This window comes from Lagenorhynchus albirostris, chromosome 9 (assembly GCF_949774975.1).
Source record: "Lagenorhynchus albirostris chromosome 9, mLagAlb1.1, whole genome shotgun sequence".
Lineage (NCBI taxonomy): Eukaryota > Metazoa > Chordata > Mammalia > Artiodactyla > Delphinidae > Lagenorhynchus > Lagenorhynchus albirostris.
In genome coordinates this window covers 95,153,579-95,179,790 of record NC_083103.1, presented here as the reverse complement: position 1 = coordinate 95,179,790, position 26,212 = coordinate 95,153,579, and the positions used below count along the sequence as shown (strand labels likewise).

General features: G+C 36.2%; 1 protein-coding gene across 1 annotated transcript in view; it reads right to left on the bottom strand.

The window, feature by feature from the left end:
* CBL (Cbl proto-oncogene) overlaps positions 1-26,212 on the bottom strand; it is an 81,198-nt gene that overhangs the window by 34,841 nt on the left and 20,145 nt on the right. The window contains exon 2 of the mRNA XM_060157977.1: positions 25,186-25,433. Coding sequence (XP_060013960.1) covers positions 25,186-25,433 — 248 coding nt within the window. The remainder of the gene's footprint in view (positions 1-25,185; positions 25,434-26,212) is intronic.

Genomic DNA, 26,212 nt, shown 5'->3' with positions numbered 1-26,212 from the left:
ACATTTTCTTGTGCATAATTTCAGCTAGTAAGGGACTAAGATTTATATGTCACTAATATTTAAGTATATAAAAATTAAATGCACAATTATAGCTTCTGTTTCAGCTTCAAAAGTAGAAAGATAAATACAATCTGATAGAAACCACAATCACCATTTCTATAGAGCAAGCAAGACAGTGTGGGAAAGTAGCCTTTATATGAATATGAGATAAACAGAAAACTCCTCAAATGATGCCAACCAATGCATTTTCTATTACACAAAATACTGAAAAACAAGCTGCCTTGTAACTCTTGGCCACAAAGTACCTTGCAGAGAAAGAGGAAATAGAAAAAAGAACATAGTATGGGGAGATATATTAACCTCTATATTAAAATGTATTTATTAATGTTTAAGACAAGTACGGAGAGTAGTACCACTCTTTTTTGTTTTAATGAGAATGTTCCATCGCTTAGAAGTACAATAAAAGTTTCAAGAAGAAAAAGACTGTTGAGAAATGAATATTAAGAGACTGAGATCTTCTTGGACTTCCCTGGTGGCGCAGTGGTTAAGAATCCGCCTGCCAATGCAGGGGACACGGGTTCAAGCCCTGGTCCGGGAAGATCCCACATGCAGTGGAGCAACTAAGCCTGTGCGCCACAACTACGCCCGTGCGCCACAATTACTGAGCTTGTGCTCTAAGGCCCGCAAGCCACAACTACTGAGCCCACGTGCCACAACTACTGAAGCCTGCACGCCTTACAGCCCGTGCTCGGGAACAAGAGAAGCCACCACAATGAGAAGCCTGCACACCCCATGAAGAGCAGCCTCTGATTGCCACAAGTAGAGAAAGCCTGCGTGCAGCAACGAAGACCAACGCAGCCAAAAATAAATAAATAAAGTTATTTATTTAAAAAAAGAGAGAGAGGTTGAGATCTTCTAGAAAAATATTAAATGATGACTTACAAAACAATCAGTCCAATGTATTCATAAAGATATTCTCACTTATGGTTACTTTTTCTGAAACTCCATTTTGACAGTCAGAGATAAATTCTATAACTGACAAGCATGCTCTGTTTATTCTTTCTACAAAGGAGTACCTGAAAATATATATAATAATAGTCAAGACGACTAGAAATCTAAAATGTATTTCCTGGTCTAGCATTAATTTATTGTGTCCTGTGACGTTATTTAAACTCTCTGGGCCTCCATTGATTCCAATGTAACATAAGGAAGCTGGAACCAATTACTCTTAAAGATATCTTTCCATTTATAAAAATGTATAAATTTATGCTATATCACTGATTTGAAACTGGAAAAGAAACCTTAACTTCAGCAGTTTATTTTCATAATATTGAAGAAGACATGAGAGAAAGAAAGCTAACACTTTATCCTTATGTGACAGGCTAGAAATTATGTCAAGAAATAATAATTTTTAAAAGTATATTTTATTTCTGCCTGCAAAGAATTTAAATAAACTTATATCTTATGGAATTTAAATGAACAGTTAATTGTATGAACCATATATGGGGATAAATTAAAATACTGTTATCTACTCGTAACACTAGGGATCTGGCTAAATTCCAGAATCTGTAGTGAATTATTTTACTCAAAGAATTTTATCATTTCTGAAGAAATAACATGGAAACATCAAAAATCATCTCAGCTATATGAAAATACTATCATATGTGAAAATGGTTCAAACACTCAGAAGTCTTTTTGATTTTTAAAAAGAGAAGAAAGTGGAGCTTTCCTTTTGAAAACAATAATTTAGTTAATATGTATATAATTATTATAAAATTCTTCCAATTTCTGTTTGACTTTTATAATAAAAAAATTTTATAATAAAACATTGGGGGAAAACCCCAATAATCTATTTTAATAATATCTGTAGACCCAATGATCCTGTACTTCCCAGCAGGTAAGTTTCAGAATGATTAACACAATACAATGATTGACAGACAAACTGCACAACATTATACAATGCCATTTTGGAGCTGTAAAATATTTCCCAAATGAGGTCACAATATAACTCACTCTTTGCCATTCAGCCATGGTGTGGGCTGTAAAACCTACATAAATGATGATAAATAATTATACTGCTCAATAGTGAAGTGATCAATGTTTTTAAGTATTTCATTTACTGGTACTATTTCAGTGATAACTGTGTTGCTTTTTTTATTCATTAAACTCCAAAACCTTATATGCAAACACTAGTGTCATCCAAAGAATGCTGAGTGAGAACATACTGAGATGACATTTATAACTCAATAGCAGCGTCCTCTGCTCACAGTAATCAGCTTTAAAAATAGATACAACGGAACTTCTTTCAACAAAGCTTCACAGGAAGTCAATGAAGTACTGTTTAACTCGTATCTGCTTAAGCTGCTAAAAAAAAAAAGAGGGGTGTCGAGGCAAAAAGCATCACCTATTCAAAAAAATTCTAAGCCCATATATCTAAAAATATCAATGGCCTTTTTCACTAAACATATTAAGTATATTTGATAATATACTAATGGTCCTGCTTCTGAGACCCCCAAGTTACATGGTAACAGATTACAACATTATCATTCAGAGCATTTTGAGCTGTTTCATAGAATTTTAAACCTAAAGAAACACTAATCTAATTCACCAGATAAAAGGGAAGGCAGCAGCCCACATGAGAATCTCCAACATGCCCCTCGTACTTCTATCAGATTAATCTTAAAACACAGACTCAATCTCCTTAATCCTTCTACACCAAAATCCTCAATGACTTCCCAATAACCACCAAAAAAGTTCAAGTTGCTCTGCTTGTAAGTCAAAGCACTCACAATATGGTCCTGATTCACCTTTCTAGACAGATACTACTCAATATTTCCCAAAACATTCTATACTTTCCAGGCCCCAGGCCTTCAGTGATGGTGTTACATCAGTAATATACGTCCTCTCCTTCTCTAATAGTTAACATTAAGAGCTTACTGTGTATCAGATACTTTGTTAAGCTACATGTATACCTCATTTAATTCTCATAATAATGCTTTGAAATAGAAATTACTAATCCTACTTTACAAGGAGAAACAAAGACTTAGTGACATCAAATAACCTGTCCAAGGTCACAGAGCAAATAAGTGGCAGAGCAGGTCTGTGATTCAAGAGCCCAGGCTTGCTGGTATGATACGTATTTCCTTTCCAATGACTATGGTTACCTATGTCCTGCCCATTCAAAATTCATTTTAAATGCTATCTTCTTGGTGTGGACGCTAGCGGCGGGGGAGGGGGGGGCGGGTGGGGAAGGATTCCCAGTCTTCATTCAATGTCTACTTTCAAACTCAGGCACCCCACACCCACACCCCTACAGCATCTTGCTCACACTCTGTACTGGCTTCATCATGTTCTACTTTGTATCAGTTGTCCTATTCCCCAGCTGGATGACAACTCCTTAAGGGCAGGGGCAGTGAAGGTACCTTACACACTCTATGCCCTGCAGTGGCGAGCACACTGCCTTGCACTTAAGAGACATTCAATACATTTATAGACTTGAAAAATATTACTTATTTTTTAAATAAACTTTTTATTTTGGAATTTTAGAGTTACAGAAAAGTTGCAAAGATAGTACAAAGCATTCCCATATACCCCTCATTCAGCTCTGGTTTCCCTTAATATATTACTGTCGTACATTTACCAAAACTAAGAAACCAACATCAGTACAGTGCTATTAATTAAACCCTAGACTTTATTCAGGTTTCACCAGTTTTTTCCATTAACGTCCTTAACCATCCTGGGATCCAATCTAGGATACTACATTATATTTATTCGTCACATCTCCTTAGTCTCCCCTGGTCTGTAATAGCTTCTTAGTCTTTCCTTGTTTTTCATGACCTTAATAGTTTTGAGGAGTACTGGGGTTAGGTATTTTGTAGAACGTGTCTCAATATGTAAAGCCGATGTTTTTCTCATGCTCTGACTGGGGTTATGAGTTTATGGACACAATATCACAGAAGTGAAGTGCCTATCTCAACACATCATATTGGAGGGTACATGAAGTCCACATGACATCACTAGTGATGTTAACCTTGACCACCTGGTTAAGGCAGTATTTGCCATGCTTCTCCACTGTAGTCACTATTGGAAAAGATTTATTTTTTCACAGATATACTCCTTCTTTCCTAACTCATGTAAAACAGATCACTTACACCCAAGTCAGTATTTTTTTTTTTTTTTTTTTTTTGCGGTACGCGGGCCTCTCACTGTTGTGGCCTCTCCCGTTGCGGAGCACAGGCTCCAGACGCGCAGGCTCAGTGGCCATGGCTCACGGGCCCAGCTGCTCCGCGGCATGTGGGATCTTCCCAGACCAGGGCACGAACCCGTGTCCCCTGCATCGGCAGGCAGGCTCTCAACCACTGCGCCACCAGGGAAGCCCAAGTCAGTATTTTTAAATGATTAATGTGATACATTCTCATTAAAGCACACACCATAGAGACATAATATTTATTAGTTAATACCTTTGGTTTTAGTGTGGTTGGAAAAAAACAAAAATAGCTTAAAACTCATTGTGAACATTCAGCAAATGTTTACTAAGTTACATTAACTTATGGTACTATCATCATTATTTCCTAAAGAGTTCAAGAATATAATCAGACTTCTCTATATTTCAAAACAACCTTTGAATTTACTCAACCCAAGTTCTGAAAGACAGCTATGTAAGTTACATACACTGGAGCATCTGTCTGCAGCTAAAAGCATATTAACCCTGAGAACTGATTACTATTTCTCTATACCAGTTCCTTAAAGAACATACAAGCACATCAGTAACATAATACAGAAATCTCCAAAACTTCTCATACCCTCCCCCCAACAAATGACAAAAACCACCAAGCACTTTTCAGAAGTTTTATCCTGTGAACTTAAAAAATAAACTTAAAAGTATATAGATACATAGACAGACAAAGAAAATTATATACCGAGCAAGAGACAGCTCTAATACAATCTAATCAAGTATACAGAAAGTATATCTAATTATCATTAATTATTTAACTCCTGAGTATATGACATATCAGACATCCATTTCCATTTAAATATACTGTTTCAAAAAATATATATATATATACTGTTTCTCTGAACAAACACAGAGTAGCTACTAAACTTTGTTATTCTCAAAACTTGGGAAAGATAATGAAATTTTCTATATCTATCTGCATCTCCTCTGTTTGGAGGCATCAATACCAGAAAAGTCTTCATCACTGCCATTTTCTTCAATATATTTTCCATGAAAAATAATCCTCCTCAAGTTCAAGATTCTATGTCTCTGTAAAACTCTGGTATTAGCATTTTACTTATTTAGTTAGTATTTAATTAGTATTTTTATCAAATTCAACATACTTTTATTAAAAAGCTATAAATAAAGACATCAGATAACACAGGAAAGAAGGTGTTCCTGGCCCTGACTAGTTATCAAAGCAGACTCACATTTAGGCAGACTTTGGTGAGTGCAAGAGTGAAGTATCAATAAAAACAAGGAGTCACAAGAGCATGGGTAGGAGAAGCACTAATTAAAACTAGTATAATTCAGGAGGCTTCTTGGATTTTAAAGAAATAGATGGGATTTCAACAGACAATATGGAAGGGAAAGGGATTCTAAGCCAAGGGAATGACCAAAGCAAAGGCTCAGTAGAAGAAAGTTCAGGGACTCGAAAATAAACGGACATGGCTAGAATGTAGAATCATGGTAGCATAGGATAAAACTGAATAACACAGGCAGGACTCAAAATGTAGAGATTTAACTACCGGGGTGAGAGATATTACAAACGCAGCAGGAAGTCATTAAGGGTTTGGAACTGGGGAGTGACATCGAATCTGTTTCGAGGCCATAAATGGCAGCAAGCATTATGAAAGATGAAACAGTGAGGACACGACAAAAGCAAAAAGCTCAATCAGGATGGTACTGCAGTAGAAAGGTAATGGGAGCCCGAACACGGGCAGTAAAATAAGACAGATTTGAGAGATACTGCAGAAGCAAAACCAAGCAGATGAGATGACTGAGTAGGAGAGCAGAGATGATGAACCTGAAACTGAACCTGAGCAGCTGAGAGTAGGGTCTTAAAATATATATATATTAATAAAGCTAATACATTTAAAGGGCTTACTATGTGTCAGGCATTTTATATTTTTTATTATTTAATTAATTTTCATTCACAATCCTCTAAGATTGATTCTATTATCCTCACTTTATAGATTAACACCTCAGCTGAAAGAAATTAATCCAAGACGCAATCTCAGTAACTCACACCTGTCACCACTACATAATATTAACTGAGGGACCTCAGAAGAGGAAGTTGGTTTGCTAATGAAGAGGATACATTCAATGTTCAGACATGCCGAGTGTGAGATGTCTGAAAGATAATAATATGGCATGTCTAGCAGGCAGCTTGGGAAAGAGGAGCAAGTAGGGAAACAGATTTGTGAAATCATGTATAAGACTGTTGACACTGTTGGGAATGACCTGTCTGCTAATTCCCTCACACAGGATAATCAAAATGAAATAGAATTTTTACCAAATCATGTTGCACACCTTAACCTTAAATAATGCTGTAAGCCAATTACATCTCAATAAAATTTTAAAAATTAAAAAGAGGGACTTCCCTGGCGGTCCAGTGGTTAAGATTCCACTCTCCCAATGCAGGGGGCGTAGGTTCGATCCCTAGTCAGGGAACTAAGATCCCGCATGCCACACTGTGTGGCCAAGAAAAAAGAAAATTAAAAAGAAACTGAAGTACAGTTTTGAAAAGATTTGGAATTTCTCCCTTTGGGAGTAGGGGGGTAGGTAGTATGATGGAGTCAGAAAAGGACAGGAGTGGCAGGCTTCTCTTATTTAAAAACAAAACCATGTGAAAAATATTTGGAAACACTGGGCAATCAATGTTCTAAGTGTGCTATATTCACCTTTATAAGAATATAGTGCTAATTTTTTTAGTTTTTCTCACATGAGGCAGAATTAATGCCACTCTTTGAGACCCAATCTTTGTTTCTCCGTATCTTCTATGCAGATGAAACACACTGAGTTGATGAAAACGCAATGAGTTTCTTAACACTTCTTCAAAGATTCTCAAATGTTAGGGCTTCTAACACCTATTCAGTGGTATTTATCATACTTCCCAGCAGGAAAACTTATATGGAACTTAAGTATTAGAGGCACTGTGCAAAAGTAAACAACATTTACTGTGTTTACTACTCAGTAAAGTAAAACTCGTGATAAAATTTCAATTATTGTCAGAGGAGCAGAGGTATATTCATGAATGGGGAAAAATAAAGCATAAGAATATATAAAAAATGGAGAAAAATCATAAATGTATCTTGACTTGAATACAAGAAATTTAAAAGCTTCATAAGAGTTCCAAATTAAACCTCTCATGACGAATTTGTAAAAATCTTCAGAATGCACAAACTTTAAATCTAACAAAATTAGAGACATAACTAAAAATATAAACAGTAATTTAATAACAGAATACAATGAACTCTGTTCCAGTAATTTTCACTAATTTATTTCATAAACATTGAATGCTTACTATATGGCAAGCACCATACTTAAACTTATTTAGGGGAAATGGACTATTCCAAACCTTGAGTAAACCAAAAACCATTAAACAGAGTAGGTATCAAAATCCATTCCCTGCTCTCACACATAGACACAGTCATATACACATGTGTGTACAAGCACGCGTATTAGACCATGATGGCATTATGGAAGAATTTTTGCTATACGTTCCCCATAAAAGCTCTTATTTCTACAAGCTGTTCAAAAATACAGAAAGAGAACTCATTCATTTTGATTACTTCCATAATCAAAGACCATGAGAAAAAAACTATATGCTAATTTCACTTACCAGAATAGATGGGAAAATCCTAAACGACTATTAAATAGAATCCAGTGAAGCATTATATATCACCCTAGATATCTGCCCCAAAGAAATTAAAATATATGCCCACACAAAGATTTGGACATGAATGTTCCTATTAGCTGTATTTATAATAGCCAAAAACTGGACACAACTAAAATGTACATCCAACAGGTGAACAGATAAACAAATTGTGGTACACCCATAGAATAAAACTACTTAGCAAACAGAGGAATAAGCTATTCATATGCAATATATATATATGATTAATTCATAGAGCCAATGACTTTATTTCCACTATAGTTCAGTTGCCGCCTTAGTCCAAACCACCATCATCCTACCTGGATTACTGCATTTGACTCCTGACTGGTCAGTCATCTTGCTCTTCCTGGATTGCTTGGCAACGAGCTAACTAGGACCAGGGGCTCCTCCTAACATCTTCCCAAGGGACCTCTGCAGTCTCTAGTTACCAGACAGCTGGTTCTTAGCAACTCCTGTAAATAGGTGGCACCCAAGACTCACACTTGTTACCTCACTTATCACATTGACCCCCATAAAAAGAGAGAGTGCAGGGGTATACTGGGGTAGGTTGAGTCCCTTTCCTGGAGCCCAGTCTCATGATACAGCCAACTGTGCTCAACTCAAACACTCCTCTCCACAGGACACCAAGAGAATATGGCGTCTCTATACAGGATCATCCTTCCACCTATGAATTCAAGCTTGATGTTCACCTGGAATGTACTGAGAGCAAGATCTCAAAAATACTTGCTTAATGAATATTTGCATAAAGAAAACTTCAGTAGCCTGTGAACCATGACATTTCTTTTTTAAAAATTATGATAAAATATACATGACATAAAATTTATTACTTCAACTATTTTGAAGTGTATACATTTTTCTTAACAATTTGCTCCCTCCCATAATTTTTCAATAAGTGTATATCTCTAATTTTTTTAAAAAAAATCAAATACTTTGGTCCTGCTTTTTGTGAACCAGGCATTATTCTAGGTGCTTTCTAAAGATTAACTTATTCATTATAATACTCACAACAATCCTACGAAAGCACTTTTAATGAGATATCTGAGGCAAAGAGAAGTAACTTGTCTAAGGTCATATACTGAGATAGTAAATGGCACAGGAGTCCATCTGGCTGACCCAGCTCACACACTTAGCAACTAACACAACGACTGCTTTAACCTCATGGCACCATACTACATGTTTACTGACCTGTGTGTGTGCCACTAAGTGAAAGGCACACTGAGAAACTGTGCAATTACGCAGTACCTTAATCACTCACCTAGTCTATAAAACCTTAATCCAGTGATAAAAAATAAAATAGATAATATTCAGTCACACAGGCCTAAAGAGCCCTTCACAAAAGTTCATGTCAAGAGAACTTAGCTCAAGCCCGCTGTTAACAGCAATAATGATGAAAGATTTCCTTTCTTAAGTGGTTTTTTAATCATGCTCTTTGAAGTTAGAACAGAAGAATAGAAGAAAAGAGATCACTATAATCTGGTTCAACATTACAGGGAAAATAAGACATTCAACTAATTATTTTAAATGTAAATAATATAAGAAAAATACCATAAGAATGAAACAAGTTAAGAAATATTAACTCTGAATACTTAAATCATTTAGATATATTTTATTAGACACTAAGCAGGATGAGTGTTTTGCATGTAAAGGAGTGGGGGGAGGGTTTAAACAAAGAGGAAAGAAAAATGTTAACGAACGTTTTTTATTCCATTTCTTTAACAAATTTAATACATAGGATTTAAGCTTTCTGAAGATAATATATATTTCAGGTTCAATACACAGTAAGTAAAAAAAAAATACATCGCCAGGATTCAAGTTCATAATGCTTCTAACATTTTCACTACTAGGTACCTCTAGCAAGCATTTGCTGCTTTGTATACTACAGCCAGGCAAAAAAAAAATTCTTGTAGCCAGCTTTTGAGCTTGTTCTTTAAGATGTTCTAATTTAAATGCAGTTGTAGACTTCACAAGTACTATGGTTTTAGAGCAAGTCTTGGTTGGCACTATTAGAGCAACGTGATTAGAAAAGGCTTTTGCACATTCTACTTGACATTCACTGCCTACTTCTCTATACTGCTCTGGTTTTATAAAAGTCATCACTGATGCTTCGAGGGGAGGCAAGGGAGGGTACCTTCACATTCTCTCTCTCTCTTTATCTGCATAATCAAGCCTATGCTCTATTAGAAATATTATGAGTGAAATTCTCTTGCTATGTGAATACCTAGTGCTGTAGTAAATCACAGTATTGGTATTTTTTGTGTTCAAATGACATGCCTATTAAAATGTTTTAACTTCCCCAAGTTTATGTAGTTTACCATTTCATATACTACTTGAAATATGGCCTCCATGGGATCATTTCTGCAATGTGAAATGAAATACACAATCATCATTCCTTTACATTCAAACAAAGAAAACCAAAGTAATTGGTAATAAACATGTGGTAGATTAGCTTAAAAAAAAAAAAAGGGGGGGCCCTGGCACTTACTAGCTGTATGTACTTGGGTAACATATTCTAACTTTCCGAGCCTCGGTTCCCATATTTATAAAGTGTAAAATACATAAAGGCGAAGGCCATGTTCATTTTGTTCAACATAAGAGAGAGAGTACCCAGTTAATATGTGTGGCGAGGTAGGGAGCGAGTAAAGACTAGACCACATTTGAACTTTTCAGGCATAGAGCAAGCACGTAATATTAATGGCATCTGAATTTGCAAAAATCCCAAATTAAATTTTAGACCGAGACTCCTGCTTTCAGCCAAGAGGGAACTGCAGGGACTGGATTTACCCTCCTCGAAAGAACTGAAAAATTGGACAAAACGTATGAAATAATGGTTTCCAGACAGTAGACATCATGCAGCAGAGGACTGTGATCCCTAAGAGAGGGGAAACAAATGGAAGTGAACTCTATGACTGACTGAACTTACTGCCTGGAGTTTCTAGGCCTCAGAACTGGGAGGGGGAACTCAGGCAGAGCCTGATAGTCTCTTGAGTTGAGGAGACGGAATTGTGAGTCTGGGGAAACCATGTCAGTTGGAGTCCTCAGTACAGAATACAAGAGAGGAGAGAGCTGCATAGAGAGAGGAAGCTTAGGAGATCTACAGCTGAGCACTGATGAACACAGGGAAAGAACCACCTGAAAGGAGTACAGCAAACACTCCCCAGTTCTCATAAAGGAGAAGGAGGGGGGTGGAAATCTGTAGATGGGTAGAGCATGGGTAGAATCTAGTATGTGGCTAGATTAAAAGCTATTCATATATCCAGAGAAAACTCTAATCTGAAAAGATACATGCACCCTAATGTTCACAGCAGCACTATTCGCAATAGCCAAGACATGAAAGCAACCTAAGTGTCCATCAACAGATATATGGATAAAGAAGATGTGGGGTGTGTGTATGTGCGTCCGTATACACACACATATACACACATAATGGAATATTACTCAGCCATAAAAAAGAATGAAATAATGCCATTTGCAGCAACATGTGGACCTAGAGATGATCATACTAAATGAAGACAGAGAAAGACAAATACCATATGATATCACTTATATGTAGAATCTAAAAAAATGATACAAATGAACTTATTTACAAAACAGAAATAGACTCACAGACATACCAAAAAAACTCATGGTTACCAAAGGGGATAAGGGGCAGGGGGAGATAAATTAGAAGTTTGGGATTAACATATACACACTGTTATATATAAAATAAACAAAGATCTGCTGTATAGCACAGGGAACTGTATTCAATATCTATAATGGAAAAGAATCTGATAAAGAGTATATATACACACATACATATATAGAGAGAATTACTGCTGTACACCTGAAAATAACATGACATTGTATTACAAAATTAACTATACTTCAATTAAAAAAAGGTTAATTAAAAAAAACAAAAGCTATTCTGGCCTTGCCTAACAAAGTTTAAAAGGATCAAACTATTCAGCTGTATCCCAGAACACAGCTCAAGAATATTTATAAGAATACAAAGTATCCAGCACCTACCACAGTAAAATTAACAATGTCTAGCATCCAATCAAAAATTAGCAAACACACAATGAAGCAAGAAAATATGACTTAGTGAGGATAAAAACAAATCAGTAGAATTAAATCCATGAGTGACACAGATGACAGAATTGACAGACAAGGATATCAAAAGTTATTATAACTATATTCTATTTATACAAAAAGGTAGAGAAACTCTTGTACATGTTAAGACATGGAAAACACAAAAAAGATCTAAATCCAACTTCTAGAGATGAAAACTAAAATGGAAGGGACTCGCAGCAGATTAACTACTGCAGAAGAAAGGATTAACTGACTCAAAAACACAGTGATAGAAACTCCCCAAAATAAAACACTGGAAAAAAAGTGAGCAGAGCACCAGTGGCCTGTGGGACAATATCAAGTGGCCAAATATATACATAAATGGAGTCCCCTGAAGGAGAGTAGAAGGAAGGGAACAAAAGAATTTTTTTCTGAAGAAATTATAAGATAAAAATTTTCCAAAACTATAAATTTTAGATTAAAATAGTACAAAGAGCAAATTATGACATTGTCATATCTCTTTCTCAAGTCCAAGGAAGACATTTCTATTCCACCCAGGAAACTTTATCCACTGAACCCCTCGAGACAACAATCTAAGCAGCTACAACCTATCCACAGGACCAGCAATTATTAAAATCTATTTACCAGCCTTGATATTCTGTTCCCTTGAAATGTACAATGGTTCAAACATAAAAAGGGGTAAGATTAGCCTGCCTTGCGCCAGAATTATAAAGCAGTATTGGAACAGTATAACAAGTTTACCCTTTAAGAGATTAGAAGGAACAGTACCTAAATGACAGCAGCATTAATCACTTTCAAAAATGGCTATAGCATTTTTGAAATGTGGACATCAATATAGCAGTTCTTAAAGTGTGTTATGCAATCCCTAGGAGTCCTTGAGACCCTTTCAGAGGGTCTGCAATGTTAAAATTATTTCCATAATAATATTAAGACACCACATGATTCATCTTTTCCACTGTGTTGATACTTGCATTGAAGGCACAAAGTTGGGTTGAGTCTGCTGGTGCCTTAGCTGAATCAAGGCAGGGGCACTGAACTGTACATGTAGGCACTGTACTCTTCACCATGACTTGCAGTAAAAACAAAAACAAAATGCGAGTTGCACTTAAGAATGTCCTTGATGAAGCAGGAAACACCATTAATTTTATTAAATTTTGAAAATTGAGGACATTTTTAAAAACATTGTGTGTGACAAAATAAGAAGTACATGAAAAGCACTCCTGTTGTAATAACAGTTGTCCTCAGGAAACGCATTTGTACAATGTCTTTTTTTTGTTGTTTTTTAAAAAATTTTTTTATTGGAGCATAGTTGATTTACATGCGCAATGTTTAAATAGTTGAAGTAGTCGCTCTTTTGGTGGAATACCTTTTTTTGTAAACCACTTAAACCATTTTTTAGTGTACAACTCAGTAGCATTAAGTACATCCACACGTTGTATAATCATCACATCTATCCATGTCCAGAATTTTTCATCATTCCAAACAGAAATGTTAGCAGTAACTACCTACTCTCTCTCAACCCAGCCTCCTGGTAACCTCATTTCTAACTTTCTGTCTCTATGAATTTGCCTAGATACCTCATATAAGTGTAATCATACAATATTTGTCTCTTTGTGTCTGATTTATTTCACTTAGCACAATGCTTTTAAGGTTCAGCCATGCTGTAGCATGTATCAGAACTTCATTTCTTTTTATAGCTGGATAATACTCCATTGTATGTATACATCACATATTGCTTGTCCATTCATCTACTGAGGGACACTTGGGTTGTTCCTACCTTTTGGCTACCATAAAATGCTGCTATGAACACGGGTGTACAAATATCTGTTCAAGTCCCTACTTTTGATTCTTTGGGGGTAAATACCTAGAAGAATCACTGGATCATATGGTAATCCCATTTTCAACTTTTTGAGGAACCACTAAACTTTTTAAACAGTGGTTGCACGATTTTACATCTCCACTAGCAAAGGATGAGGGCTCCAATGTCTCTTTGCCAACTTTTGTCAGTTTCCCTTTTTTCATAAGACATTCTAATGGGTGTGAAGTGGTATCTCTTTGATTTGCATTTCCCTAATGACATTGAGCTTCGTTTCCTGCACTTATTGGCCAACTGTATAACTTCTTGGGAGAAGTGTCTATTCAAATCTTCTGCTCGCTTTTGAATTGGGTTTTTGTGTGTGTGTGTTTTTCTGTTGAGTTGTTAGAGTTCTTTACATACTCTGGATTTAAATCCCTTACCAAATATATGTTTTGCAAAAATTTTCTCCCAATTTGTGGGTTGTCTTTTCACTCTCTTGTTAGTGTCCTTTGATGGATAAAGTTTTAAATTTTGATGAAGTTCAACTGATCAATTTTTTCTTTTATTGTCTATGCTTTTGGTGTCATAACTCAAGAAATCATTGCCCAATCCAAGATCATGAAGATTTTCTAAGGGTTTTTATTTAGCTCTTAAATTTAGGCCTTTGATCACTTAAACTTAATTTCTGTATATAAGGTAAAAGTCCAACTTCATCCTTTTGACTGTGGTTATCCAGTTTTCCCAGCACAATTTGTTGAAAAGACTTGGCATCCCTGTTGAAAATTAATTGACCATATGTGTGAAGGTATATTTCTGGGCTATTTTATTCCATTGGTCTATATGTCTGTCCTTATGCCAGTACCACACCATCTTGATTACTGTAGCTTTGTAGTAAAGCTTTGAAATCAGGAAGTGTGAGTCTTTCAATTCTGTCGTTTTTCTAAATTGCTTTGTTTTTTTTGAGGTCCCCTGAGATTTTTTTTTTTGGCTGCATTGGGTCTTTGTTGCTGCGTGCAGCCTTTCTCTAGTTGCAGCAAGTGGGTGCTACTCTTCGTTGCAGTGCATGGGCTTCTCATTGCGGTGGCTTCTCTTGTTGTGGAGCACAGGCTCTAGGCGTGCGGGCTTCAGTAGTTGCGGCATGCAGGCTTAGTTGCTCCACAGCATGTGGGATCTTCCTGGACCAGGGATTGAACCCATGTCCCCTGCATTGGCAGGCAGATTCTTAACCACTGTGCTATCAGGGAAGTCCTACTGAGATTCTTAATGAATTTTAAGATTAGCCTGTCAATTTCTACCAAAAGGGCAGCTGGAATTCTAATAGGAATTGCACTGGACTTATAGATCAATGTGGGGAGTACTGCCATCTTAACAATACTAAATCTTCCCAATCTATGACATGGAATATCTTTCCATTTATCTCGTTCTTTTTTAACTTCTTTCAGCAGCATTTTATTGTTTTCAGTGTACAAGTCTTTAGCCTCTTTGGTTAAATTTATTCCTAAATATTTTATTCTCTTTGATGCTATTATAAATGGAATTGTTTTCTTAATTTCATTTTTGGATTGTTCACTGCTAGTGTGTAGAAAGAATACAATTGAGTTTTGTAAAGTTTTGCATTTGATCTTGTATCCTGCAACTTTGCAGAACTCAACTATTGGTTCTAGTAATGGTGTTTTTTTTAGTAGATTCCTTAGGATTTTCTACAAACAAGATCATGTCATGTACAAATAGAGATAGTTTCACTTCTTCCTTTTCCTTGTGGGTGCTTTTTACTTCTTTTTCTTGCCTAATCGCTCTGGCTAGAACCTCATATGTTGAACAGAACCTATGTTGAATAGAAGTGGTGAGAGCAGACACCCTTGTCTTACTTCTGATGTTAGGTGGAAAGCTTTCAGTCTTTCACCATTGAGTATAATGTTAGCTGTGGGATTTTCATACATGGCATGGAATACCATTTCTACTTAAAAGAATGACTAATAGACAAAGTATGGCTACTCAGACTCGAATATTTGGCTGACAGTTTCTCCAAAATAAACAAAGTGACCTGTCACCTCAAGGAAAACAACCGATAGTTTTTGTTGTCAATGATAAAACTCAAGCTTTTAAGCAAAAATTAGAATTAAAAAAAAAAGCCTATCCTCCACTATGAGCTTAACAGTTTCCAAATAAAACTTTTCTAATGATATTTAATTAATGAATGTGATTGTAAAATGATGTGTCAACACTTGAAAATCTACATAACCTAGTGAACCAATATTTTCCAAGCGACCAAGGTATGATGCTACAAAATCGTGCATGGGTTAAAGATTCATTCCAAGTGCAAGACAGACCAATGAATGTTAATGTAACAAGGTATAAAATGTTCACTGAGGCAGTTTAAGAGATTTGCAAAAATGTAAAACTACTTATTTTTTAAAATATTTTCCAGGGAGTTCCCTAGTGGCCTAGTGGTTAGGATTCCAGGCTTTCATTGCCGTGGCCCAGGTTCAATCCCTCCTCGGGCAGCTAAGATCCTGCAAGCTGTGCGGCGTGGCCAAAAGGAAAAAAAAAAAAGAATTGAAAAAAATTTTTTTCCATTAAAATGTCTTCACGTTTTAAAAAATGTTTTTATGTCAACATGTAATGGGCTTGTTACTGTTATTATTAAATGTTAATAGTTATTTTAAATATTTAAATATTTTTCAATTTCTTGGTTTTAATATTGAAAATAGTAAATATTGATAGATATAACCCACATACATGAAAGTTCTTTGAGGTCCTCAGTGATTTACAGAGTGTAAAGGGGTCCTGAAACCAAAAAGCTTGAGGAGAAAACTGTATTAATTAATAAAAGCTCTACACAGCAAAGTAGATATTTGGTTTAAAGCAAACAAACAGTACTTTAGGCACTTATTCAGCCAACCCCTACATTAGAATTTCTTAAGATCTTATTATCACATATTAACAAACCATAGTAACTTATGATTGACTGGTCTGCAAGCACTGTCATATTAGAGTTGTACAGGATGGTTTTGAGAACTAAATGTGACTTCTCCACCGCCATGAAACTTCACCTTCTCCATTTTAGCCCAGTTTTCTAGCCTCTTAAGCTGGGAACTTAGGACTTTGACTAGGTTCACTGAACTCAACTGAATCTACCAATCATGTTACTACAAGAAATGGGAAGTTTTCCAGGATCGTCCTTGTGAATCCAAGCTGTCACCTAAGAGGTATCACATCTTTTTCTTCATTTGAAATACAATTTGGTTGATTATATATTAATTATAGAAAATTTAGAAAACATATAAACAGAAAGAAAATTTAAATTACCTCTAATTCTAGTACCTAGAATAAGTACTGTTGATTATTTTGGTATCATTCCTTCCAGGTTTTTTCTATATTTCTTACTTTTTACAAAAATTGATCTTATTAGTTATACATATAATTCTGTGGTCTCTTTTCTTCTCCTTTATAGGAATATTATAGTCATCATGCTGTACATTATAGCCCCAGGACTTATTCATCTTATAACTGGAAATTTGTACCTTTTGACACCTTCACCTATTTCTTTAATACATTGTTTGCCTATCATTAATCTTCATCGACAAAAAATGTTTAGTGTCTACATTGTACACCATATCTTCTCTTGTTTATGTAAGTCATCTTACACTGGACATTTAGGTTGTTTCTAGGTTTTGCCTTTCATATATAGCATCTAAATGAATGGTTTTGTAATTGTATTTTAACCCAAATCCCTTTTCTGTTCTTTCTGATAAATTTCTAAAAGTGGAACTATTGAGCAAAATTCTAAATCTTTCTATATAAATCACCCTCCAGACAGAAAGGTTAAACCAGTTTCATTCTACCACCACCAGGTATGAGAGTACTCACATTCCTATACCCTCCTTTTAAACACTAATTATAAGTAGATTTTTCCTTTTGTTGTTTGATTTTTCCCTTATTTTGCCAATTTTTCGGGTCAAAAGAAAATTATTTTATGACTAACAAATTGGACTGTTCTTTAATATTCATATTTGGTCTTTTATGCTTCTTCTTTCATGGATTATTTATTTCCTTTGCTAATTTTCTATTTAGACAGAATTTGGATGGGGGAAGGGAGGATATTTATTTTTCTTTCCTTTTTTTAAAATTGAAGCGTAGTTGATTTACAATGTTGTGTTAATTTCTGCTGTACAGCAAAGAGATTCAGTTATACACATACATACATTCTTTTTTATATTCTTTTCCATTATGGTTTATCACAGGATATTGAATATAGTTCCCTGTGTTATACAGTAGGACCTTGTTGTTTATCCATTCTACATATACTAGTATGCATCTGCTAACCTCAAACTCCCACTCCATCCCTCCTCCACTCCCCTTCCCTTTGGCAACCACAGGTATGTTCTTTAAGTCTGTGAGTCTGTTTCTGTTTTGTAAATAAGTTCATTTGTATCTTTTTTTTTAGATTACGCATATCAGTGATATCAAATGATATGTCTTTCTCTGTCTGACTTACTTAACTTAGCAGGATTATCTCTAGGTCCATCCATGTTGCTGCAAATGGCATTATTTCATTCTTTTTTTATGGCTGAGTACTATTCAATTGTACATATATATACACACATACACCACATCTTCTTTATCCATTCATCTGTCAGTGGACATTTAGGTTGCTTCCATGTCTTGGCTTTTGTGAATAGTGCTGCTATGAACATAGGAGTGCATGTATCTTTTTGAATTACAGTTTTGTCCAGATATATGCCCAGGAGTTGGATTGCTATTATCATATGGCAATTCTATTTTTAGTTTTTTGAGGAACCTCCATACTGTTTTCCATAGTGGCTGCACCAATTTACATTTCCACCAACAGTACAGGAGGGTTCCCCTTTTAGAGAGAATTTTTTGTTTTTGTTTTTTTATTCCTTGCCTACTACTTTAATCTATTCTCTCCTTTCTTCCTTTGTTGTGCCTCCTTTTAAATCTGTTTTGCTGACTTCTCTCCCCTGCCAGATGATTTTGCCCACTCTCATGGCTTTAAATACTGTTCTTGAACATCACCAAATTTCTCTCTCTATTCCAGACCTCTCCTTCTGAACTCCAAACTCTAATATAGCCAACCAATTGCCTGCTTGACATATCACCTTAGATGGCTCATGAGAATATCTCAAACCTAAAGTTGTCCAAAATGGAACTCTTAATTCCCCTCTCTCAATGTATTTCTCCCCACATTTGTACTCTGAATTCTCCATTTTAGTAACTGCCGCCACCAACTGACAGAGTTAATGACCACAAACCTACATCCTTGATTCTTCCCTGTCATCTTTTCTCACCCTTCTCTTGTCCAATCCACCAGCAATTCTTATTGAGTCTAGCTCCAGTCCACCTCTTATTGGTCCATTTTTCTTCCTTTCAACTTTTTCATCCTTAGTCTATACTATCTCATCTCTTACCTGGTATACAGCAGTAACCTTTTAACCTATCCCTCTACTTCCATCATTGCTACTTCCACAAGCCTAATCCATTTCCCACACAACAGCCAATACTATCACTGTAGAAGAAAAATCAGATTATGAATTTCCCGTTTTATACCTTTCCATGGCTTCCCATTACACCATCTATACACTGGCTCAAACCAGAAACCTATCCAATCCATTACCAAATCATGTTATGCTAGCTTTAAAACACAGCAAGTTCTGTCCATTTCTTTCCATCTCTACTACCACCACTTTGTTTCAAGCCATCATCATCTCTCTCCTGAACCAAAAAGATACAGGAGCTTGGTGCTGCCCCTTTCCCAGTTGTAAGAAAGGCATTCCTGGGCTTCCCTGGTGGCGCAGTGGTTGAGAGTCCGCCTGTCGATGCGGGGGACGTTGGTTCGTGCCCTGGTCCGGGAGGATCCCACGTGCCGCGGAGCGGCAGGGCCCGTGAGCCATGGCCGCTGAGCCTGCGCGTCCGGAGCCTGTGCTCCGCGACGGGAGGCCACAGCAGTGGGAGGCCCACGTACCGAAAAAACAAAAAAAAAAAAAGAAAGGCATTCCTAATGTAAGTGGGAATCTTTTCTCACCAAGCCCAAACTCCTCAACAAAAAGTTCTAAGCCACCATTATCTACCAATAGGACTTGGCACACTTGAAACCTATTTTCAGGGTGCTAGGGAAAACTATAGCAGTACAAATACTGCTGTTAGCTTGTGAATCACCGCTCTTCCACTGGAGGATAATCTGGAAACCAAAAGAATACTAGTTCAGTGGTTATAGCTTGGAAACTAACGGAAAACGAGAGAACATAAGGTTATAAGCATCATGAGAGCTGTTTACTGCTCTATCACTGTTCTTAGAGCAGTGCCTACCACAGAGAAAATACTCACTACTATTTTTTCTTTAATGAATGGTTAGCACATAAGCTTTTAGTTATTTCTGAATTATTCCTGGCTGAATACAACAAAACCAAATTTTGACAATTTCAGTTTATAACTACATCTAAAAAGACAACATAATTACAACAGAAAAGTTTAATCTTACTTCCAAAATGGATACAATAAGACAATGACAATTTAAAATTAACTGCACTGTATAATCCCATTCAGCTTCTACTATAACGTCCTGCGCTCTAACGAAAACAGGCACAAAAACGAGAGTTAAAGATAAAAGGCAAGAAAGCAGCTTATGGTTTTGCTGAATTAATTTTTTATAAAGTCTAAGAAGAATGAGGGCAAATATCTTTAGAGAAGTTAATTTACCTAATATCCTCTCTAAAACAAAACCAGGAAGCAACTATATTATATACTGATAGGTACACTTATGTACACTCTTCTAGAGAATATTTAAGGGATTAACTCCTCAACATCCAGTCTGGCAACAAATTCCCTCATGTACATGGCTTTGGGGGAACAGATATGTTCCCCAAGCCATAGCAGGTTTGTTTAGAGATGACACCTTGCCCTCACTGGACTAATCACGGCACTTAGCTTTTCTTTCCAGAGTTGACTGGTCCAGAGATAATCAATTGATCTATACCAAGCCTAAGTCAAAACTGGAACCAAGAGGTAGATGCTCTGCTACCGTAAGAAACCTGTAAGATGTAAATCTTGGGTGTAGCAGAGGCCAGATTTCCCCACAATTCAGACATTAATCTGCATTGAGAGAATGCAGTGTCCTGGTAGCATTTTCAACCATGGTTTCAGTTATTCCTGAGGCTTGCCTGCATTCTTGCCCTTAGTGCAACTCAAAACATTCACTCCTTCTAGAATACTACAAGTCTACAAATTTTCTCTCTCCCAAGAAGAAAAAGCAGGAACAAAGCATAAAAGGTCTATAACATTCTTCTGTGATCAAAAACATTGAGCAAAAAAATAGAAACTTTCTCAACCTGATAAAGGGCATCTATGAAAATCCCACAGTTAACATCATACTCAATGGTGAAAGACTGAAAGCTTTCCTCCTAACATCAGGAACAAGACAAGGATGTCTGCTCTCACTACTTCTATTCAACATAGGTTCTATTCAACATATGAGGTTCCAGCCAGAGCGATTAGGCAAGAAAAAAAGCATCCACAAAGGAAAGGAAGAAGTAAAACTATCATCATTTGCATACAAATAGAGATCATGCAAGATCATGCAAACATGATCTTATTTACATAATATTCTAGGTAATCCACTAAAAAAAACGACTACGACTAGAACCAATAGATGAGTTCTGCAAAGTTGCAGGATACAAGGTCAAATACAAAACCTCACAAAATTCAACTGTATTCTTCCCACACACCAGCAATGAACAATCCAAAAATGAAATTAAGAAAACAATTCCATTTATAATAGCATCAGAAAGAATAAAAATATTTAGGAATAAATTTAACCAAAGAGGCAAAAGACTTATACACTGAAAACAATAAAATGCTGCTGAAAGAAATTAAAGAAAACCCAAATAAATGGAAAGACATTCCATGTTCATAGATTGGGAAGACTTAGTATTGTTAAGATGGCCGTACTCCCCACATTGATCTAGAGGTCCACTGCAACTCCTATTAGAATTCCAGGTGCCCTTTTGGTAGTAATTTTCAGGCTAATCCTAAAATTCATTAAGAATCTCAAACGGGGTGCTTCCCTGGTGGCGCAGTGGTTGAGAGTCTGCCTGCCGATGCAGGCGACACGGGTTCGTGTCCCGGTCTGGGAGGATCCCACGTGCCGCGGAGCGGCTGGGCCCGTGAGCCATGGCCGCTGAGCCTGCGCGTCCGGAGACTGTGCTCCGCAGCGGGAGAGGCCGCAGCAGTGAGAGGCCCGCATATCGCAAAAAAGGTAAAAAAAAAAAAAATGAGCAGAGGATTCAAACAGACATTTCTCCAAAGAACATATACAAGTGGGCAATAAACATGTAAAAAGATTGCTCATTATGTTACTCATTAGAGAAATGAAAATCAAAACCACAAAGAGATATCTACTTCATACCCAGTAAGATGTCTATAACCAAAATAATAATAATAAGTATTGGTGAGAAGTTGGAACCCCCATACATTGCTTGGGGAATGTAAAATGGTGCAGCTGCAGTGGAAACAGTTTGGTGGTTCCTCAAAATGTTAACCATAGAATTACCATATGACTCAGTAATTCCAGTCCTAGGTATATACCCAATAGAACTGAAAACATAGCTTCACAAAATATTGTACATAAATGTTCATAGCAGCATTATTAATAATAGTCAAAAGTGGAAACAACCCAAATGTCCATAATCAAAATGTCAATACAATAAAATATTATTAAGCCATAAAAAAGAAAGAAGTACTATTCTATGCTACAACATGGATGAACGTGAAAACATGCTAAGTGAAAGAAGCCAGACAAAAAAGGCCACATGTTACATGATTCCACTTAAATGAAATGTCTAGAACAGGCAAATCCGCAGAGACAGAAAGTAAATATTAGTGATCACCAAAGGCTGGAGGGAAGCAGGAGTGGGTAAAGGGGAGTGACTGCTAATGAACATGGGGTTTCTTTTTGGGGTGACAGAAATGTTCTAGAATTATATAGTAGTGATGGTTGCACAACTTTGTGAACACACTAAAAACCACTAAATTATACACTTTACAAGGTAAATTTTATAGTATATGAATTATATCTCAATTTTTTAAACTGAATACAAAAAAAGCCTCCTAACAACCAAAATACAGATCGCAAAGATGGTACAGTAAAGCCACATATTTTCCTTTACTGGGAAAAAAAAAATGTATTCTCACCTCAAATTTATTTATTCTCACTTTATATATAATTTGTACAAACCTGGTTGTATGGTCAAAGCCTATAGTGGATTAAAAGCTTCATATTAGGGGAAATGAAATTGATACGGACAGACATACTGACAGTAAGGTTTTGTTAAAAAAGGTAAAAGAACTTACAAGCATTGTGTGAAGCCATTTAGTAAGGGCAAATTGGTCTACGCATTTCATTAGGTTCTGGCAGTACCAATGATAAACAGCCTGATACAACAATCTATACTTATAGTAATGAAAATAATGAAGATGATTAATATAATAAGAGCTAACCCACTTATCACTTGCAATGTGCCAATCACTGTTGTAAGTACCGAACATTTAGTTACTTATTAAACTCCCAACGATGCTACAAGGAAAGTAATACTATTATCTCATTTTACAGATGAAGAAACCGAAGAATCACACAGCTAAGTTAAGTGGAAAAGTTAAGATTCAAACTAAGGCAGTTGGCTTCAGAGTCCCTCCTCTTCTTAACCAGTAGACTATTCTGCCTCTCAGTGACGAACTGTGTCATTTAAAAAAAAAAAAAAAAGTCAAACAATGTTCAGTGTGTCTAAGAAGACTGAAAAATCTACAATTTTTATTCCACTATTAAAAAAAAAAAAAAAAAAAAAACCTGTTCTATGGCAGCCTGTTATCTATAGGAGAAAGTCTTGAGGTCAAAAAACAGCTCTTTACAATCTGACTCCAACCCATATTTCCAGCTTATCTATCTCCCCTAATACTAGCCAAACCAGATCGTTCACGTTCCTTAAACAAACAGAGCCTGCATTTTCATGCCACTGTGTTAAAGGCCTTTTCTTCAATTCTCTGCCTAGAAAGTTCCTACTTACCCTTCAAAATCTAGCTCAAATAACACTTCCTCTGTGCCACCTTCCCCGATGCCACTAGGTAAAACTGTGTTCATACAGCATTTTGTACATATCTCTATTAAAGTATTTATCACATGACATCAGAACTGAATACTTAACTCTCCTTTTCACCGCCTAGAATTAGAACCTAGTACACTGTGGATAATAAATAAAATTTTTAAGTTTTGGTACGTAATAAAGTCCAAAATTATTTTTTTAATTCAGCAATACAAAACGATAAAAGTCATGAAATTTAAATGGACAAAGTTCATTTTCACATAAATGAGATGTTACAAAGGTTCCTACAGATTGAATTCAGTTACCAGAAACCTTTTTAAGAAGAAAATACTAATACTCTAGACCAAACCTGAGTAATCTGTCCCAGTAAAGGTAACATGAATAACGATGTGGGTAAAATTTTAAGTGAGAGATGAAGGTTCCCAGAATCTAAGCCAACAGAGTCAAACGCTACAAGGATACCATTTAGTAAGTTACTGCTCGGCATGCTAACTGAATGCCCTCAGAAATTACTGTCCCTCCCAATTCAAGTCACTTCTCAAGAGTAAGTTACTCCCTAAAAATTATAATAGAATTTACATTTTATTATTTGTTCCAGATGAGTTAATATTTAATTCCAACTAGACAAAACCAAACACAACTATACCATGGATACAATCAACCTGTTTCTCTCCCAGTGCATAATATACAACAACCAAGCCAATAACATATGGGACAGTCAGTATAGTTTTTAGTATTTAATAAGTACAAAAGAATACCTATTGGTACCTCAAATGTTTATTGAATTAACTGCATTTTGCCAATTCTATTTGAAAAGTATTCTATTCTATCCTATTTGAAAAGTTACTTTACCTATAAAGGAAATGTCATTTCATTTGGCTTTATTAAAAAAACAGTTATCCAAACTACTGGCTAATTTTTTTCCTATTACCCCATACTTATAACCTACCTAATATGCTACCAGCTCGGGCAAAATCCTCTTACTGTTTACTGCCAACCCCAACTTCTTTCTTTCAGACTCTTACCTATCCACAAACTTTCATGATCTTCAGGGCCTCTGAAAGACCTACTGCCTCCAACTCATCTTCATGACTGTAAGTCACTGACTTTTCAGAGGTAAACAAATAATCAGAGCTACGGATGGATCAATACTCTCCAAGGTAACCTTTTATACAAAACACAGCTTTAAGTCAAATGTCAACTTTGCATTCTATTCTTGTTGACATAAAATTAAAACCAACTCAACTATTTCTATGTGTTACCTATTCAGGCAGTCACAGACCTGAATAAATATTTGTGTAGTATTCTCCATTACCTAGGCTGAGAATTCTCCTCATACATTCTTTCTTTCCCCTCCTTGAAGAGGCTTATGGTCTGCTTAGTTTTCTTCATCAAATTCTCCATGAACACCCTAAAATACTCATTTTCTCCAAGGGTCTCCATCTTCCCCTCATATCTTGACAAGATAGTGCGGAGATGCTGGTAGGTGTCTGGCAGCAGGTCTAAGATATAAGGTGGGCTATTCTTTAGCGCCAGCTTTGGGTTCTGACACAACCGCACCACCTGCAACAAATGGAAAAGAAGGGCTATTACTTGGAGGATCTTAAGGGCAATTTCCTTTTTTAAGTTTAGAAAATTATAAAATATGTGCTCTTTTGCGGAAATACGAAAAATGCACAAGAATATAAGAAATGATCCCTAACCCACACCCACACCCACACCCACAGGCAATCACTTTACATTTTTAGTAGTCTCCCTAGAGGGTGGGTTCTTAAAACCATATCTAACAGTTCAGACAACACATAGAAGACTAAACAATTGGGGTGGGGAAGACATCCACATACATGCCTAAAAAATGCTAGATGAAGCATGGCGAATTCCTCTGAAATGCATGGCTCACGCCACAGCAGAATAAAGAAAATTTCCAGAGGCAGAAATAAAGAACGAGGCTGCCCTGGGAGGTAAACCTGGTAACGTAGGAGCCTAGAGCTTTAACAACCACTAGGGGACAGGAGCACAGAGGCCTTGGACCCAGCAAAGAGTTGAACTGAGACACCATTCCTTCCCATATAAATGCAGAACTCTCAGAATTTGCCTGGTTAATTCATTTTACCTTCTTTTACTTTCAACTTTTCTCAGTTCTTAGTTTTAAGTAGGTCTCTTTTAAAGAACATATAGTTAGACTTCTTTAATCCAATGTAACAATCTTTTTTTTTAACTGGTGAGTTTATATTTGTTGTAATGACTAATAATTTGTATTTATTCCTACCATCTTATTTAGTACTTTCCATTTATGTGGATTTTTTTTTTTTTTTTTTTTTTTTGCGGTACACGGGACTCTC